Source organism: Cavia porcellus, unplaced genomic scaffold, assembly GCF_034190915.1.
Source record: "Cavia porcellus strain 051 isolate PalLab524CR breed Dunkin Hartley unplaced genomic scaffold, mCavPor4.1 scaffold_6, whole genome shotgun sequence".
In the NCBI taxonomy this organism is placed as follows: Eukaryota; Metazoa; Chordata; class Mammalia; order Rodentia; family Caviidae; genus Cavia; species Cavia porcellus.
In genome coordinates this window covers 71,344,592-71,362,311 of record NW_026947489.1, presented here as the reverse complement: position 1 = coordinate 71,362,311, position 17,720 = coordinate 71,344,592, and the positions used below count along the sequence as shown (strand labels likewise).

The following is a 17,720-nucleotide window of genomic DNA, read 5'->3' as shown; positions in this document are numbered from 1 at the left end:
ACCCTATGGAGCACTTTACCTATCATGGGGTCCGTGTTGCTTCCTGAAAGCAGTTCAGGTCCTGTACCCGTGATTAGCTAACCCAAGGAGAAGGGCTGTGGACAGGAGACCTGTTGATCTCTTTTGTTGTTGTTGTTTTTATTTTGGAGACCAGGTGTCGCCATGTAGTTCATGCTGGCTTTGAACTCACTGTGTAGCCCAGGTCAGCCTTCAACTCATGGTGATCCTCCTGCCTCAGCCTTCTGAGTACTAAGATAACAGGTATCCACCACTACACCTGGCTGACCTGTTGATCTTTTTTTTTTTTTTTTTCTTTTTTGTCTTTTTGAAGCAGGATCTCGCTGTGTGGTTCAGGCTGCCTTGGGCTCACTTTGTAGCCCAGGCTGGTCTCAAACTTGCCACAATCTGCCTGCCTCAGCCTCCCAAGTGCTAGGTGGCACACAGGAGTGTGCCACCATGCCTGGCTTGACCTGTTGATCTTGTAGTTAATCATCTGCCATCTGGTGGTCCAGTTGTTGCCTGTGACTGCCACCAGGAGGCTAGCCAGTAGTGGGGGGAGGGGCAAGAGTTTAGTAAAATTTTTAAGTAGAAGAATAGAGCAGTATGACTAATCCACCCTACAGTGCTAGGGAACCTGAGGATAGACTAATAAATAAATAGATAAATATAATACTGTCCCAGGAGACTTATCTTTAGATCCTGTCAAGGGGTTGGGGATTTAGCTCAGCGGCATAAGCGCCTGCCTTGCAAGCAGGTAGTCCTGAGTTCGATCCCTGGTACCGATAAAAAAGAAAAACACACACAAAAAAAATAAATAGATCCTGTCATTAACACTGATTCTTAGATAATCCTGGAATACCTCAGGGACATGGTTAAAGAATTACTACCTTAACCCTGACATGCTTTTTGCACTGGTCGGATTTCCCATTTTTGAGTGTGATGGCTCAGAGAGGTTGGGGAAATCGTGATCTGTGGGCCATAACAGAGAGATACTGCTGCACAGTGACAGGAGGACCCGCTTGGCAGGTGGGGCGTTGCAGTTCTCGTCATCCTTGGGTTGTAGACAGGCTCAGCCAGACCCCTTGAGCCAGAGTCCGTACCACAGGTCACTCGTAAGAGGGCCCTAGGCCTGCGGTCTCTGGCCCATGTTCTTTGGGCTTAGGATTCTTTGGACTAGAAATCTCCCCTGCTAAACTGAGATGCTTCTCACCAAATAAGGGCATTGTCATTTCATTATAAAAGATGTGCACATTGATTAAAGAAACCCTGGAACAGGTAGAAAAAGTGAGAAAAGGGAGGAACAACCTCCCGTAAACCCAAGTCCTGTTGCCATTTTAATATTTTTCCTATATCTTCTCCTCCCACATAGACCTTATGCACAGTCTTTTAAAAAGCATCAAAGTTATATCTAACTTAATTTGTATTCATCTCACTGCATCATTGCCAATGTTTTTATAAGCCTTTCAACAACTGTTGGATAATCCAATAACTTGGTTCACTAATAAGTGTTCTAATTTAATAACTGTAATTTGATTGTAGTTTTAAATCTAGTTTGTAGCTAAACCATTCAGTGGTAACCAGAGTTTCAGTACTTTGGGAAAGCTCAGGTTTGCATCTCTCCAGTGCAGAGAGCTTCCGGGGAGGTCTCCCCTCGAGGGGGCGTCCTGCAGATCAGACTTGATCAGACTTCATCAGGTTTCCGCTGTCAGCAGTACTGAGGGGTGCCTCTAGCCCTTCACTAACCCGGTGCTTGCGCCCCTAGGTCCTTGGGCCACACCCCATCCATGACGACCTCAGACCTTTCTACACACTCCACCGCCTCACTCATCAGCAACGAGGAGCAGTTTGAAGACTATGGCGAGGCGGATGATGTGGACTGTGCCCCCAACAGCCCCTGCCCTGATGATGAGACCAGGACCAACGTTTACTCAGACCTGGGCTCTTCAGTGTCTTCCAGGTGGTCCCTTGGTCTGGGGTAGTATTTGGAGCCCCAAAGAACAGGAGAACCAATCCAGCCTCAACCCAGGGGATCAGGCAGGCAGATTCCTGAGCTCACTGCCTTTCCTTCTGGCACATGCCACATGAGTCGGCTCCTGGGGGTGAAGGATGTTGTCCTTGAACCCTGATTGGGATTCTGGAATTCTTCCTTCCCCTTCCACCTTGGAAAAGAAAATAATTACTGACCTGGGAGGCTGAAGAATGAACTTTCAGGGGTGTACAGTGTCATCCTGCTTCCTATAATCTCAGTGTTAGAAGCTTCTTCAGAGTGCTTTCTGTGAGCCCTTCCCACCCACCTGAGTCATTACGTCTCACATTGACTCTGTTTTCTTATCTATTAAATGAGCTTAATTACTAGATTTTTCTCTTTGAGAGTGCTAGGAAAGCAAGGCTGTGTTGCTTTATTTCTGCTCCCCACATCCCCCATGTAGTCCTTGGGGCAGGGTGGGACAGGGCACGGCCTAACAGCAGCTGAGAAGGTGATCTCCTCCCCTTCTCTGGATCAGTGCGGGACAGACCCCGAGGAAGATGCGGCATGCATACAACAGCGAGTTGCTCGATGTGTACTGCTCTCAGTGCTGCAAGAAGATCAACCTGCTGAATGATTTGGAAGCCAGGCTGAAAAACCTGAAGGCCAACAGGTAAGGCTGCAGCCCAGTGGTGGCAGAAGCTACCAGGCTGGGACTGGGGGGGAGAAGCAGCAGGCAGGCACCCACTCTCTTAGCAGGACCAAGAAATCACATTGCCCCTTCTGGGGACCAAGAAGATGAGTGAGGTCCCTTCAGTGGAGGAAAAAGTCAGTCTTCAGCATGGGAGTCAGGGTAGACCAGAACCTCATCTGTCCAGTGACTGTTTCTTCTCTCTTTCTCTCTCTAGCCCCAACCGGAAGATCTCTAGCACAGCTTTTGGACGGTAACCACCCCAACCCGCCCTTGCTAGATATTCCTGTTTATGTGCCCCTGCTGCCTAGGGCTAGGGCTCCATGCCATCAGCCCAAACACAGCCTGTGCTACGTGCAGCTAAATGAGCAGAGAGGCATGAGGCTGTCCCAGGGGCACAGCAGAACAGCCAGGTCTGCTTCTGAGAAGCAAGGCCAGCCGCCTCCTTGGCCTCCTCCCAAGCCTGCCCTGCACCAAACATCATTCAACTTTTAGTGACCTCAGCCTGGGTAATCTGTGGGGTGCCAGAGACACAGCACACCCCCAGCTGCCTTCCCTCCATTCTGGAGCAGAAGCTGTGTTCCTGCTGGCAGAGACCCAGTGCAATGCCCCCCATCAGAGCACCTTGTCTGAGGAAATCTTGCAGCAGCTGACACTGGTTCCCCACAGATTGGCCCAGGTCCATACCCAGGGAATTCGGAGCTGCCAGTGAGCACCCAGCTTGCAGACCAGAGCTAACATGGCCCAGATCCTGGCTACTGCCTGTCGAGTGATAGGGAAAGGGGTGTCACTGGAGGGTAGCAGCTGGAATTTTCCAGGGGTGACCTCTTCAAGTGTCCACCTGTTTGCATTTTCATCCCTCAGCTGAGTTCCCTGAAAGGAGCAGGTGGCTCTGCCTCCCCTCACCCTCCTTAGGTTTCCCAAGATGGAGCCCTAGAGTGGAGGGGAGCATGCCTTACAAGGAGCCTGTGGAGGCCCACAGGGCAGACCTGTGGATCCATGCCACCTCTGTGGCATTTTCTAGCTGGAAGATGAGGCCCCTTAGGCCCACCGTGCTCGCTTGGTAGCTGCCAGTAGCACTGGAGTGAAACGGGTTCAGAGGTGGCAGGAAGGAGCTGTGACCAGTTGGCTGTGGCTGCCAGAGGCTCTGGAGAGATGGGCATAGCAGCTCCTCTGCTGTCCTCTGAGCATAGTCTGCAGGGTGTGGAGCTCAGGCCTCAGCTCCTCCTGTGCTGAGTGAGGGCCACCTGCTTCACTGGGGTTCCTGGCATTAGATGCTTGCCCAGCCCATGGCTTGAGCTCTGAGAGGCCTCCACAGCCGCCGCCCTCCTCACACCTGCAGGCAGCTGATGCACAACAGCAACTTCAGCAGCAGTAACGGCAGCACAGAGGATCTGTTCCGGGACAGCATTGACTCCTGTGACAATGACATCACGGAAAAGGTAGACCCTGAGTGGTGTAGAAGGAAGGGACTCAATGTGTGCCTGCTCCTGGAGGCAGTGAGGAGCACTCTGGGCTGCCATCTGAGACTTGAGAGATTCTGTAGCTGCCCAGGTAGGGGATGGGGCACAGGTCTCAGGCTGCCCCTCCCATGACTGTTGTGTTCATGCATGGTCATCTAGAGGTCTCAGTCATGAACATGGGTTTCTCAGTGCTGTGGCCTCAGAAGCCTTCTCCATTCCACCCCTACCCCACCATGCAGGTGAGCTTCCTGGAAAAGAAGGTGACGGAGCTGGAGAATGACAACCTGACCAACGGGGACCTAAAGAGCAAGCTGAAGCAGGAGAACACGCAGCTGGTACACAGGTCAGGCTGGGGTCGGGCTGTGGTCTTTGCTCTGAGGGTTGCAGGGCTGACCCTCTGTCCTCTGGAGCTTAACTTTGACTGTTGGTCCAAAGGATTTCCCAGGTGTACAGCCTCCAGAATGGTCTGAGACAGACTCTGGGGTCTCTTGACTCATTGGTTGCAGTAACAGGGTTTCCTGGGGACCAGTGCTGCACGGGGGAACCAGGAATGGGTCCAAGCACTGCTGTGTGTGGAGGTCCGTGGAGTGCAACATTCCCAGCACTCGGCAGTGGTGCTGGACTCAGTTGTCCTCTTCAGATGCAGGAAACCTGGTATCTGGTTTGGGACCTGGGCCCCTACCTTGTGGGACACCGTGGTGGGCTCTTATACAGCCCAGGTCAGCCAGGTGTATGATCTGCTGGCAGTGAGGGGTACCTGAGACTGATGGGCCAGAGAGGCCACAAGTAATGGGCTTAGAACCATTCATGGGCCTGGTCCTTTCCCAGGTCTGGGATGTTGGGGCCATTGGCCAGGATGTACCCATTTTTTGGAGTAACGGTGCCGAACAAGCTGAATTGTTGCCCAGAGGGGCCCTGGTTGGGAAAGCAGAGCAAAGAGATGCGACCTGAAACTCTGTGTCCAGTGTGAGGCCTACTACCCTCCCTGTGCTGCCCCCTCTTTCATGGTCAAATGTCCTCTGCACCTCTCTGGTGCATGTGACAGACACACCTCTCCTTAGATGTTGGGGGCCCTCATTCATCTATCAGCAAAGCTGCTGGCCCACAGGTCTAGAAAACACTCCCCACCTCCATTAGTAGACATGTTAGGACTTCCTGTGCCACAGCCTGTATTGGGAGGAGACGACAAAGGCCATGAGAACATGCCATGAGTTGTACCCTCCCCCAGAGTGCACGAGCTGGAGGAGATGGTGAAGGACCAGGAGACCACTGCTGAGCAGGCGCTGGAGGAGGAAGCCCGGCGACACCGTGAGGCCTACAGCAAGCTGGAGCGGGAAAAGAGCACGGAGCTGGAGCTGCTCAACACCAGGTGCACAGCGCCCAGAGCCTGCTACCTCTGTATGCCCTGCAGCCTCAGCCCTAGCAGAGACTGTGTGCCTGTTACATAGACAGGAAAACTGAGCCCGTATTCCAGTAATTCCATTTTGATACCTTAAAAAAAAATGGATGTTTTCATTAGGGAATCCATAGAAGAGTGCTTATGTCAGGTAAATGGAATAATACAGATGTCCACAAGATAATAGGTTAGAGCTGGGTGTGGTGGCACACACCTGTAATTCCAGCACCCTAGAAGCCGAGGCAGGAGGATTGCCACAAGTTTGAGACCAGCCTGGGCTACACAGTGAGTTCAAGTCCAGCCTGCAAAAAAAAAGTTAGAAGCTTTGACCTGCTCTGATGGCTAGAGCTGGAGCTCCCCCTGGTGTCAGATCCTCATGACCCTGAATACCTGGGCAGATGGACCCCAGCCAGATGCCAAGGGGAATAAAAAACCAGTCTGTGGGCACTTGTGCCTCAGGTGTAGGCGTGGCTTCACTGCTGAAACCTGAAGCAAGCAGAGAATGAGGCAGTACAGGATGGGCTCTGCACTGGCTCCTCATTAGCCCGTGACCTCAGGTGTACTGTGTCGTCCCCCCTTCTGTGTGCTGTCCCTCCCTATCTTCCCTGCCGAGCCTGGGGACAGAGGGGAGCTGAGGCACACTTGCCCGTTATAAGGCCTTGCTCTGCCTTTGCTGTTAGCCAAAGCTGCCTGGCCCCTGACTGTTCTTACATACATCCTGGAGCCTAGCAATAGTGTATTGAGCACTGGCTGGCAGGTAGTTTTGTGCGAGGCTCCCTTCCCAGCTCCCCTGTGCCTGGCACCTGCTTTGTCACCCTCATCGGCGGGGCGCATCTTAAATTTGAAATTGTGCTGTAAAAGCTGCTGTTTATACACTTTGGTTCGGGTGAGGGAGGTTGTTGCCTTAAGGGTGAAAGCTGTCACCTGTCTGCTACTGATGGCTGCCAGACAGGGGTGCCTGTAACCCCAGTTGAGAGAAGACAGCAGGAGAGTGGGCCAGAAGATGAGGCATATAAATCCCAGGAATCTCCTAACCCTGCCCCTGCACAGCTCCCCAAGGCGCTGTTCGTGCACATGGTCACTGAAGGCAGGCCGCCTTCCCCAGAGGGTCTGAATTCCTCTCTGGCACTGGCCTGAGGCTCTGCTAGGGACCCCTGTAGGCAGCAGTGGATGCCAGGAACCCATCCTCATCTCAGGGTGTGCTGCAGGAATCTGCCAGAAATGGTGCTGTGCACACTGACCCTCCAACTCCCCTGACTCCCAGGCCACCTGAATACCAGGTTCTGTCTGCTGCTGAATCACTGCCAACAGCCCTGTGTGAACACCGGCCCAGGGCCACTGCCACGGGAGCCAGGGCCTGTATACATCAGAGGCAGCCGCCTGAGTGTACAGAGGGCACCTGCAGAGCTGCTGGGGCGGGAGTGTGGAGAGCATATGTGACCATTGCCTTCGAAGGACAAATTCTGACAGGAGGACCCATCAGAGCCAATGACAGGAAGACTTTCTCAGTCTAGCAGAAAAACGTCCCTCCTGGGTTTTTTGAGGCTTCAAAGGATACATGGAAAAGGAATTCACTTTGCGGCAGGGTAGAGTGGCACACACTGTGATCCCATCACTTACTCAGACAAATGTTTCCTCTTTGAGGAAAAATAAGCTTTGGCTGCTAACAGGAAGTTCAAGGGTACACAGACTGTGTGTACTTCATTCAGGATGCTTTGGGTCCAGAAGTGTTTCAGATTTCAGGGTTTTGTTTCAGATGTTTTAATATTTACATATGCATAATGAGATATCTCCAGAAAAGGACCCAGGTCTAAACATGAAATTGATTTGTTTCATGTACAGTGACATATATCACCTAGGGTAATTTTATACAAATTTTAAATTTGTATATGAAACAGTCTCGTGGGATTTTCCATTTGTGGGATCATGTCAGTGCTTGGGATGTTCTTGATTTCGGAGCTTTTAGACTTCTGAATTAGGAGTGTTTAACATATATTTATCATTCAACATAACTGTTCTTTTTTGTCTTTCTAAGATAGGGTTTAACTATGTAGTTCAGGGTGGTTTTGAATGCACTTTGTAGCCCTGGCTGGCCTCAAACTCAGAGAAAATGCCTTGGCCTCCCCAGTGCTGGGATTACAGGCATGCACCACCATCCCCGGCCTCCACACAGCTATTGTCTCTCTTTTTTCTCCCTTTTGGTTTGCTTTGGTTTGGTTTGGTTGAGTCATGGTCTCTCCATGCAATTCAGGCTGGCCTTGAACTCACAGGGCAGTCTATGTTGGTCTCAAATACAATGATTCTCCTGCCTCACCCTCCAGAGTGCTGAGATTATAGGGTTCTCCACCACAATTGGCTTGTCTCTTTTTCTTAGGTGTTTTTTTGTTTTGTTTTTTTATATTTTCCCTTTTTGTGTTGTTTGTGTTTTCCCTTTTCCAGCAAGCAGCAGAGAGCTGCAGGTTGTCATTCTCTTGTGAAATGATTTCCATTCCGCATTCCTAAGATTGTGTCCTCCTTCTTTCCCCAGGGTGCAGCAATTAGAGGAAGAAAATACCGAGCTTAGAACAACTGTGTCACGACTCAAGGCCCAGACAGAGAAACTGGACGAGGTGAGCAGCAGGTTGGGGCAAGGTCTGAATCCACAGTAGCATTGTTGACCACGAGGGAGGGGCCTTTAGTTTTAAGTTTCTGAAATTCTAAAAAAACTGCCGTACCATAAAAGTTGCCAGAAACATGTGAATGATGATGTGTGTTTCTGACTTGCCGAGTTTTCTACCGTGAATATATAGCACGTGCTGTGCATTCCTTATGGTCCTGAAGGACCCTGGTTAGTTTCCAGTTCGCGGTAACAGCTTCTTCCCAGCTCCCCTGCACCATTGGATGACCTTAGAGGCCTGAGATGTTCTTCACTGTTTCTAGAGTTGTAGAAGACCTGGCTATTTTTGTAAGCCATGACTCAGAGAGCTCTGTCATTTGAGGTGTCCAATAGCTCCCTAGGGAAGTGCCTGGGCATTATGTGCCCGTGTCAGGAAACTCTCCTGCCCTGACTGGGTCTCTGGCTGCAGGAGCGACAGCGCATGTCCGACCGGCTAGAGGACACCAGCCTTCGGCTCAAGGATGAGATGGACCTGTATAAGCGCATGATGGACAAGCTCCGGCAGAATCGCCTCGAGTTCCAGAAGGAGCGGGAGGCAACACAGGAGGTATGTCCCAGGCTTGAGGCTCCTATGGCTCCCCACAGTGTTCCTGCTCTCACCAACCGGCCTGTCCCCCCCTGCAGCTCATCGAAGACCTGAGGAAGGAGCTAGAGCACCTGCAGATGTACAAGTTGGACTGTGAGCGGACGGGCAGGGGCCGAAGCTCCTCCTCTAGCTTGGGAGAGTTTAATGCCAGGGCCCGAGAGGTGGAGCTGGAGCATGAGGTCAAGCGACTAAAGCAGGTGGGCCTGGGAGCTGATACCCAGCAAGCCTCTGGGATTCCGGTGCAGAGAACACTACCCCAGTACATACACTGTTAAACTATCAGGGCCAGCCAGCCTGTTGCACCTCAAGTGGTCAAGCCACAGCTCTGGCTCTCTGATGGGTCCCAGGATCTTTCTCTCGTGTCGCACACTACCGTCCTGTCATTGGTGCTTGGGGTGAGGATGAGTTGACACCAGCTACAGATTAGTGCCTGACTGGCATGGGTCTCCAGAAGCAGAGCTCTCATTTCACATAGTTCTTGGGAGTGCTGCGTTCGTAGGAGACCAGTCCGGCAGTGAGGGTGAGGAAGTGGGTCATGAGAGAGGAGTAAGTACCCTGCGGGTGTGATGTCTGTTCGGGTCCCCCAGCTCAGCCAGACCCTGCAGCTGGAGGCTGTGGCCCAGTCACACCTCTGAGTTTGTATCACCACCTGTGGCAGAGGTGCTGGTGGCTAGGTGCCCATTAGGAACCCTAAACCCAGCCCATCTAGAGGAGCTCCCAGGTCTCGGGTTTGAGCCTTAGGTGCCTTCAGGCAGCAGGTGGAGCTTGGGGTCGTGACCCTAGGGTAAGCTGTCCTCAGGAACAGAGACACCCAAAGCAGCTGTCCAGTGAGAGGGAGTCTGGAGCCTGGCTTTGAGGAGCCGTGGGAATGAGCCATCTGCCTGCCCAGAGCTGCCCAGAGACAGCCCCTCTGAGCAGGACCAAAACTACCCCTCCAAGCCAATGAACTCGCAGGACACCAGGCCCCTAGACCAGGACCCAACCGCTCCACCCTGATACCCTGATACCACATCATCTGTAGGGCACTGGGACTGGCTGTGACACACACAGGGAGGGAACTGGTGGCCACTGGGAAGCAGTGGATGCAAAGAACTGGGCTCCAGCAGGCTCCGTTGCTTCTGGGAGCTGATGGTTATCTTTGGTTTTTTTGTTTGGCTGGTTTTTTGGTTTTGGTTTTTGGTTTTTGAAACAGGGTCTCACTGTGCAGTTCAAGCTGGCCTTAAGCTCACTTTGTAGCCCAGACAGGTCTCAAATTTGCAACAGTTGTCCTGCCTCAGCCTCCCAAGTGCTGGGATTACAGGCGTGCACCTCCATGCCCAACTGGTAATGGTATCTTTATCCTGTCCCTGCAGGAGAATCACAAGTTACGGGATCAGAATGATGACCTGAATGGACAGATCTTGAGCCTCAGCCTCTATGAAGCAAAGAACCTCTTTGCTACCCAGACCAAAGCCCAGTCTCTGGCTGCAGAAATAGACACAGCCTCTCGAGACGAGGTAGCCCTGTCCTCTTGTCCTTTGTGTGGGTTCTTCCCATTTCCTCCCTTCTGAAACCGTGAGCCCCAGGCTTCCCACAACCCAAATGCCAGGCCAGCACCTTCCTCCATAGAGACCCATCAAGGGTCTCTTGCCTGCTGCCAAGCAGGCAAGGGAACCAGTATTTCTTGTTTGCACATGTTTTCACTTAGCTAACTCTGGGGCTGTGTGACATCTCAGGGACACAGGTTCCTCCAGTTTGAAAGGGGGAGAGACCCAGGCTTTTCTGGTCATGGACCACTTTGTCACAAATACCAAAATACCTAACAGTCCTTTAAGGTGAAATGAAGACCCCATGTCACTTATTTCCTTCTTCTGCCTGGGACTTAGAGCTCAGATGAGGCTTCTAGTCTAAAGGAGTCCCTGGGGGAGCTGGCACCCTGGGGGAGCTGGCACTCTAAAGGATGTGCTGAGAGCTGCCTGAGGCAGGGCAGGGCTGGGGTGGGGAGAGGGTGCCCCTTACAGGTGGAAGACACAGCTTGCGGCCCCAGGAGTTTTCGGCCTTGGGACTGTGAATGTGACTGTCCATTAAAATGCCTCTGGCAGTGTTCTCAGCCTTTATGAAGGAGCACTCTGGCCTCTCCACAGACCAGTTGCATTGCCACAGACTCTTGGCCTCTGAGTGCTGAGGTTGGCCAGAGGCTACCTCACCCAGGGCCCCTCTTGTCATCGGGCACTGGCTCACTGCAAGTCCAGGAGTCTGGACTGTGGTCAGCTCAGGCCCAGCCCCTGACCATCTTTCCTATTCCTACAGCTCATGGAAGCCCTAAAGGAACAGGAGGAGATCAACTTCCGGCTGAGGCAGTACATGGACAAGATTATCCTGGCCATCCTGGACCATAATCCCTCCATCCTGGAGATCAAACACTGAGCCAGGCTACCTGCAGAGCAGCCTCAGGACCCTGGGACCCAGGGGCAGGCCTGCTCAGGGACACAGGCCAGCTCCACACTCACATTCACACTATAAATGTACCTCTGGCTGCCATGCATACCGTGTGCTGTTGTACGCGTGGAGGGGCCCTGAGCACACGCATGGTAGGGTGAGCATGGGGCCGTGGTTATGAGTGACCCCTGCACAGCGAACTGTGCCTGCACTTTGTGGGCCTTTTGCAGTGGGCAGAGGGCCCTGGAAGCGTGAGGGGGCAAGATGTGCTCTCAGGAGTTACTGTAATAATGAGAACTGGAAGCGCGTGTTTCAGATACTGGATAAAATGACTCTACCTCTGGGGATGAGGAGGAGGAAATACCCTAGGGAGAGGGCTCTTACCCCGCCTGACCTGCTGGGAATAGGAGCAAGATGGTGAGCTTTCCAGGAGTGACATTGTCCTTGCCAGGCTCTCTGGTCACTTTTCACATCTGGGTATTGAGGCTTGGAGGGGAGGAAGAGGTGTGGGAGGAGCTTCTCCCCTGGGCGTGGCCCTGTGTGGCTGGGGTGCGTGGGGACCAGAGGTTCACTGGGCAGCTGCATGGGCCGTTGTCTTCTGGTGAGGTTCTTAGCATTTTTAAGTTCTCTGTGTCTGCTCCATCCCTGCTTACCTACCTCCCATTTCTGCTTTTGTTCTGTTTTTAAAACAGTGAAATATAGGCACCATTCACTTGGGTATTAAATAATCAAAAAGAAAGGAAGAGATGGGGACATGGAGGTGTGTGAGGCCAGTGCTTGAGAGAAGCAACCAAAGAAACGACTTCTGGGGAGGAGCCTGTTCCCTAGGCTGCGTCTTGATGCGGGCCAAGGCCTGTCCCACCCATCATGGCTCCACATGGCTTGCTGAGAGCAGTGCTTGGGCTGGGTCTCGGAGTCCATGCTCTGGGTGCTCCTAGGAAGCACGACGTTCCTGTCCTCGCCCTGAGGAGCAGACCGGTGTCTGCTTCTGCCCCCTGGGAGCTCTTCTGCCTCAGGGAGAGGGAGGGGGAGGCGCACAGTTGACAGAGTTGCAGAGAAACCTTAGTCTTCCGACCTATGGTGGGAATTCACACCATGGATTTTTTTAATGTGATCTTTTATTCTGGGGGCTTGGAGTAGATACTGTACTTTCCTTTGAGTGTTCCAGTTTATCTCCATTTTGTATAGCTCGTGATTTGTTTCCTTAACCCAAGTTGGTAGAAACAACATGTGGTTTTATTTCTTCCCCCGTAGCTCCTTGTTTTCCTAAGCACATCTAGTGTAAGAAGCAAGGCTGGGGTGATGCCAGGAGGAGCAGGAAATGTGTGTGCAGAGAAGGAAGGGCACGGAAGGTGGAAGAAAGGCTTGGGACTTGGCTGTGCTTCCCGCTTGACAGGGACAGGGCTGTGGCCAGGACCAAGCTTCATTCCATTGCCATCGCCTTGCACGTTTGTTAGATCTCTTTATAATTGTATGTATGGGGTTTGTTTCTTGCTTCATATAAGGGGTTGCACTGACTATCGCCATCTACACCCAGCAGTCTGGGTAACAGTTGGTCTCTGGGAGCCTCAGCTCTTGGCATCCAGGTCGCCTTGGGCTCACCACGAGTCTGAGAAGACACAGGCCAAGACCCCCTGAGGAGTGGGTGTCTTGAGAACTTGCTAGTAGGCCATGACTTCAGGGTAAAAGACAGTTGATGGTGTTGGTCCGGGTTTGCTAGTAAAAGGTATCCCTCAGAAGCCAGTGAAGTCAGGGTCCTGGCCTGTGAAGGGCTTAGTCTGGGGTTCAGTACTGTACACATGTGTGCTCCTTAGCTGCATTGGTGCAGGTTTCCAGAGAAGGCAGCGGAGGCCAGGGTCAGAGTCAATAGGTGAAGGGGTCTGCCAAAGGAAAACCGGGCAGGCGGAAAGCTGTCGGCCTGCAAGGCCCTGCGGGCTCCTCCCTGTAGGGGGCGCCAGGAGAACTGAGTGTGCCAGGAAATGCAGTCTGGAAGCCACCTAGCTGGAGACCAGTGCCGGAGAGGCCAGACGGCCTTTTAACTGAGGAATTAAATTCCACGAAGCCCACCTTCTTACTTCCTTCAACCAGGATGTATGTCTTACAAAATCTCATCAGTCAGCTTGTTTTTTAAGATGATCTTGTGTTTTTGAAATGCACTGCTGGGCTTGAAAGTTGAGGCAGACAACTCAGGGTCTCAGGTCCCCAGCCCCTGGAGCAGGCTCCAAAACCATGCTTGGTAATTCAGATTTAAACAACAAATAACTTTTAACTTTTAGAATAAATATGATCCATGCCGTACTTGGGACATGTTGAAAATAAGGTTTTAAAAACTTGAATCTCCGGATGTTCTGGTTTAATCAGTGTAGGTGTGGCTTAGGCCTTGAAAATTTTTATGAGCACTCCAGCTGATTCTAATTCATCTGAGTGTCTTCTCTGGGAGGTTTGGTATTTCCTATTTTTTATTTGTTGCCAAACTTGACAACCCCAACAAATAGGAATTACCAGAAATTTGCCTGAAGTTAGTGGGTGATTTTCTGCAATTGAGGAAAGTGGGGGTTTTTGTAGAAGAAGGTGCTTTTGAGCCAGGTGAATAGCACATGCCTGCAATTCCAGCTACTCAGGAGGCTGAAGCAGGAGGATGCAAGTTTGAGGCCAGCTTGGTCAACACAAGATTCTGTCTCAAAAAACAGACCTAGAGATACAGCTCAGTGGATTTGCTGCCCAGTACCAGAAAGAAAAAAAATGCACATTTTACCTGACACTGAGCTGCCACTCTGTTTAGAACCTCTTGAAGCACCATATCCTGGAAGAGAAGTTTGCAGCCTTGGCTGTGCACAGGAGTCATCTGAAGAGATTTTCGAAAGTTCTGATGACTGGGCTCCCACCCCCACCACACACACACACACACACACACACCCCACACACCTATGGTCTGGATTTAACTGATGTGGGTGTGGCCCTGGCATCTGGAACTGTACAGACCTCCCCAGTGATGCTGAGGTATAGCTCAAGGAGAGGCCCCTTTATCCTGAAGGTCATTGCCCAAACAGAGAGGAAATGAGGCTTGCTGAGCCAGGGCTAGAAGAAAGCCAGTCCTCTGTGGGTACAGTCAGTGGTGGCTTTTTCCTGCAGTGATGCTGTCGAATGGTCTTTGCCCAGGATAGGAGGCCAGGTGCCTTCAGGACTGGTGGATCCTGCTGTTCTCAAAGCTGAAAGGTTATTGAGCCTGAGTGGGTGGCAGGCTCTGCCTGATGCCCCCATAGTCCCAAGTGACACGTGTTTGGATATACTGACCAAGACTCACACCCCAGTGGGATTAGAACAGTCAGCTGAGAGCTGTCCCCTGAAAGCAGTCTGGACCACAGCAGCCACCTACTTGTACCACAGAGCAGGAGGGGTCACTGGCCTTGTGGACTCTGCCCATTTCCTGACAGCAGCTGAAGGAAGTTCCCGTTCTTTGCAGCCTGCTTGTGCCACAGAGGCTCCAGGTGCCAGTCCTCTGGCCAGTCTGATCCTGGCCTAACAAGACTGACCCACTGAGGGGCTTAACAGCCAGCCAAAGCCTTGGGCAGGGCCTAGCAAAAGAAGGAGAAATACGATCCTCTTGTTGTGCTGTGTGTATGAGACATGAGCAGTGCCAACCCAAACTGTAGATGTGACTGGAACAGGGCAGGCTTTTGGGCAGTTACCATGTGAAGATCCCCAGAGACCCTGCCGAGGGCCGAGGTGGAGTCCGGGTTGAGGAGGGGCCGTTTAGGTGCTGGTACTGGCCCCCTCCACAGTCTTGACTCCCATGCTTCCTCTCTGGACCCATGGTCCCCTCCCTAACGTGGCACTTACAGTTGGTAAGACTGAAGTGTGCCCCATTAAAGGCCTCAAATTAGAGGGGCATGGAGCACTGATCATAGGGACCTCCCGGTCTGATGCCCTATTTACCCTACGTGCACTGGTGGAAGGCAGTAAGGACTGGAACCGTGGGCTTCTTCCTGGCAAGACAGCCCTGAGCCCCTCTGCCATCCCCCAGTTGCTCACCGAAAGAGAACAGCTGTGTTCCAGAAGGGGTTCCTTCTCAGTGTGGAACCAGGTGGGGGTGTGCCGCTGTCCTTCCTGGGAACTGGGTTTCCCCCATGACCTCACTGCCCCAGCCCTGTAGGCTCCCCCTTCTCTCCATTGTGACTGTCACGTTGGGGTGTCAGCCCCAGCCAAGGACAGCATCCCTGGCCACCTCCTGCAGGCCTAAGTGCTGATATCCCAGCGGTGACCCTGACTCCTTGTGGGGGCCGTTGCTTTGCTGTGCTGCGCAGGCTGTGATTTTTGTCTGCATGGTTTGGGGTCTTTGTCCGTGTGCCTTTCTCCCTTGTCACCACTGTACAGGATTCTCCGCGTTACCCACTGCCCCATTTTCTACGTTCTCCCCTTCCCTCCTCAGCCCTGGAAGTGTAACACACGTCTGCTTTGTAGCCTTGCGCCTCCGCCGTGTAAGGCCTTGCTCGAGGACACATCCATGAGTATCAGCCCACCACTCCTTGGCTCACCCAGTCTTGTACAGAATTTTTCCATTGTCTTAAGCTCGAGGGTGCTTAGGCCCTTAGCCTGCAGATAGTTTAGAAGCCTTGCTTCCCAGAAAAGGGTAACTTTGTGTAAAACAATGTCTCTCACAATCCTCTTCCTGTTTTGCTGTGGATATTTATAGAGGGCAGAGTGCACTTTTAACCTGGGGCAGTGGCCCTGGTAGGGATGTCAAGGTGCTGTGGCAGCTACAGTATCCACTCTGCCTCCAGAGGAAGCCCTCCCTGGGGGGTGAAGGACCACAGCTCTGGAGTATAGAACAGCTGTGGACCCCAGCGGGGCTGAAGGAAGAGGCTGCTACTCTCCCTGCCTGCTCTCAATACCTGCCCAGCTGCCCTCGTCTGCCGAAGGTGCTCAGACCAGAGTGCCATTAATAATACCGGACTGTGTCAGGACCTCGATGGGATGGTGCATGAGAGAGGACTCGTCCCACTGGCTCCCCTCTGTCCAGCTCTTGTCACCCTGGGCAGGGTCTCCTGGGGCCCAGGGCAAAAACACTGCCCACATGGCTTCACTGGTCAGGAGTTAGATTGTTTTGACTCCATGGTACTCAACTTGGGTGTTTTTGCCTCAGGAGCCCATGTCTGGAAACAGTTCTGGGGCTAGAGAGGGACCTGCACTTTCAGGTCCTGGGGAGCAAAGTGTGGGTGAGGTCCCAAGGCTGAGTCCCAGGTCCTGAGCTCTTCGCCTGAAGCCTGCTTTCCTCCAGCTAGGAGCAGGCTCTCCACGGCAGGCACCTTCCAGGGAACTAATGTACAGACAAGATGTAAATAAATCATTGGCTTTTCTTGCCTGACTTGCTGTGAGTTTCTGTGGTTGGAGGAGGATGGGCAGAAGAAGAGAAGCCTGGCTTCTGGTTCCAGGCTCACCGTGACATCTCCCTTACCAACAGCAGGCCTGCTGGTGCAATGCCTGGGGTGTTTGGTGCTAGGGGTCACCCTCCAGTCACCAGGGTTTTAGCCTGCTGTTCCCAGGGGGAGGAGATGTGGCTCCCACAAGTCCTTACAGGGTCCCCATTCCAGCCTTGGGGCCTTGATGTTTTAAAAGTCTGCAAACAATCATGTCGTTTCCCAAGGAGGGCCCCCCATGGTCTATCTGGTGGGGCCTTTGGGCAAAGCTTCCTCCCAGCAGCCTCCATGATACCCCAGGTCACAGGCCTACACCCTCCTCTCCAGCCCTTGTTTCAGACCTGCCAGTGTTGGGCTCTGCATGCCCCCAGGTCCCAAAGTGACCTTGGTTTGAGTCATCCAGATGTCCGCCCTCTCATCTGCCTCTTCCTCTTACTATTACAGGGTTCCATGTATTACAAGGGCTTTACAAGCCCGGGAACTTGGCTCAGACCCTCCACCTTCCAATGCAGGCCATAGTCATTCCCACAGCCCCCCTTCTCCAGTTTCCACCACCACCTGGGCCCAAGGGAGCCAGCACCAAACACTGGGAGGTGTAGGTTCTCAATCTGTATTTCCTCCTTTCTTCCCAGCTAGGGTCTTCACCTTTGTCCACTAAAAATTCAGGATATCCCAGTTAATTTGAACTGAGTTTCAGATAAATTTTAGCCTCATCCTAATTTGATGACATCTGTAGAGGCCTATTTCCAAATAAGGTCACATTCACAGGTCCCACATTGGCACTTTGTGTCTTTTGAGGGGACACCACCTATTTTAGGGGGCATTGAACTTGCCTCCATTTACCATTCTGGAGAGGGATGAGAGCAGGTGCCACTAATTGTATAGGTGATGCCCTCACCAGGTGCCCTCCCAAACCCACTTTAGAGAACGTCCACTACTCCTAACCATCATGAAAGATGTCATCCTGTGCCCCGCACCTGCGAAGGAGTTTCATCAGGTCCCATCAATCACACAGCCTTGAGTTAGCTGCCATGGGGCATCTGCTGAGCCCAGGCCAAAGTCTCCTGAGTATAGATGTTATTCAGCTAACCAGCAGTAATCCACCAAGCACCACTCCAGTGCCAGAC

At 52.4% G+C, this 17,720-nt stretch overlaps 1 protein-coding gene across 4 annotated transcripts in view; it reads left to right on the top strand.

Annotated features, from left to right (window-relative positions):
* Positions 1–16,541, top strand: part of Rab11fip4 (RAB11 family interacting protein 4) — a 121,721-nt gene extending 105,180 nt beyond the window's left edge. For all 4 annotated transcript variants that reach the window (XM_023565006.2, XM_013152192.3, XM_023565005.2 and 1 more), the window contains 11 exons: positions 1,763–1,957; positions 2,505–2,639; positions 2,875–2,910; positions 4,000–4,099; positions 4,360–4,463; positions 5,349–5,489; positions 8,044–8,125; positions 8,582–8,719; positions 8,797–8,955; positions 10,111–10,254; positions 11,048–16,541. In XM_023565006.2, coding sequence (XP_023420774.2) covers positions 1,763–1,957; positions 2,505–2,639; positions 2,875–2,910; positions 4,000–4,099; positions 4,360–4,463; positions 5,349–5,489; positions 8,044–8,125; positions 8,582–8,719; positions 8,797–8,955; positions 10,111–10,254; positions 11,048–11,164 — 1,351 coding nt within the window. In that variant the 3' untranslated portion in view covers positions 11,165–16,541. The remainder of the gene's footprint in view (positions 1–1,762; positions 1,958–2,504; positions 2,640–2,874; positions 2,911–3,999; positions 4,100–4,359; positions 4,464–5,348; positions 5,490–8,043; positions 8,126–8,581; positions 8,720–8,796; positions 8,956–10,110; positions 10,255–11,047) is intronic.
* The last annotated feature ends 1,179 nt before the right edge of the window (positions 16,542–17,720 follow it).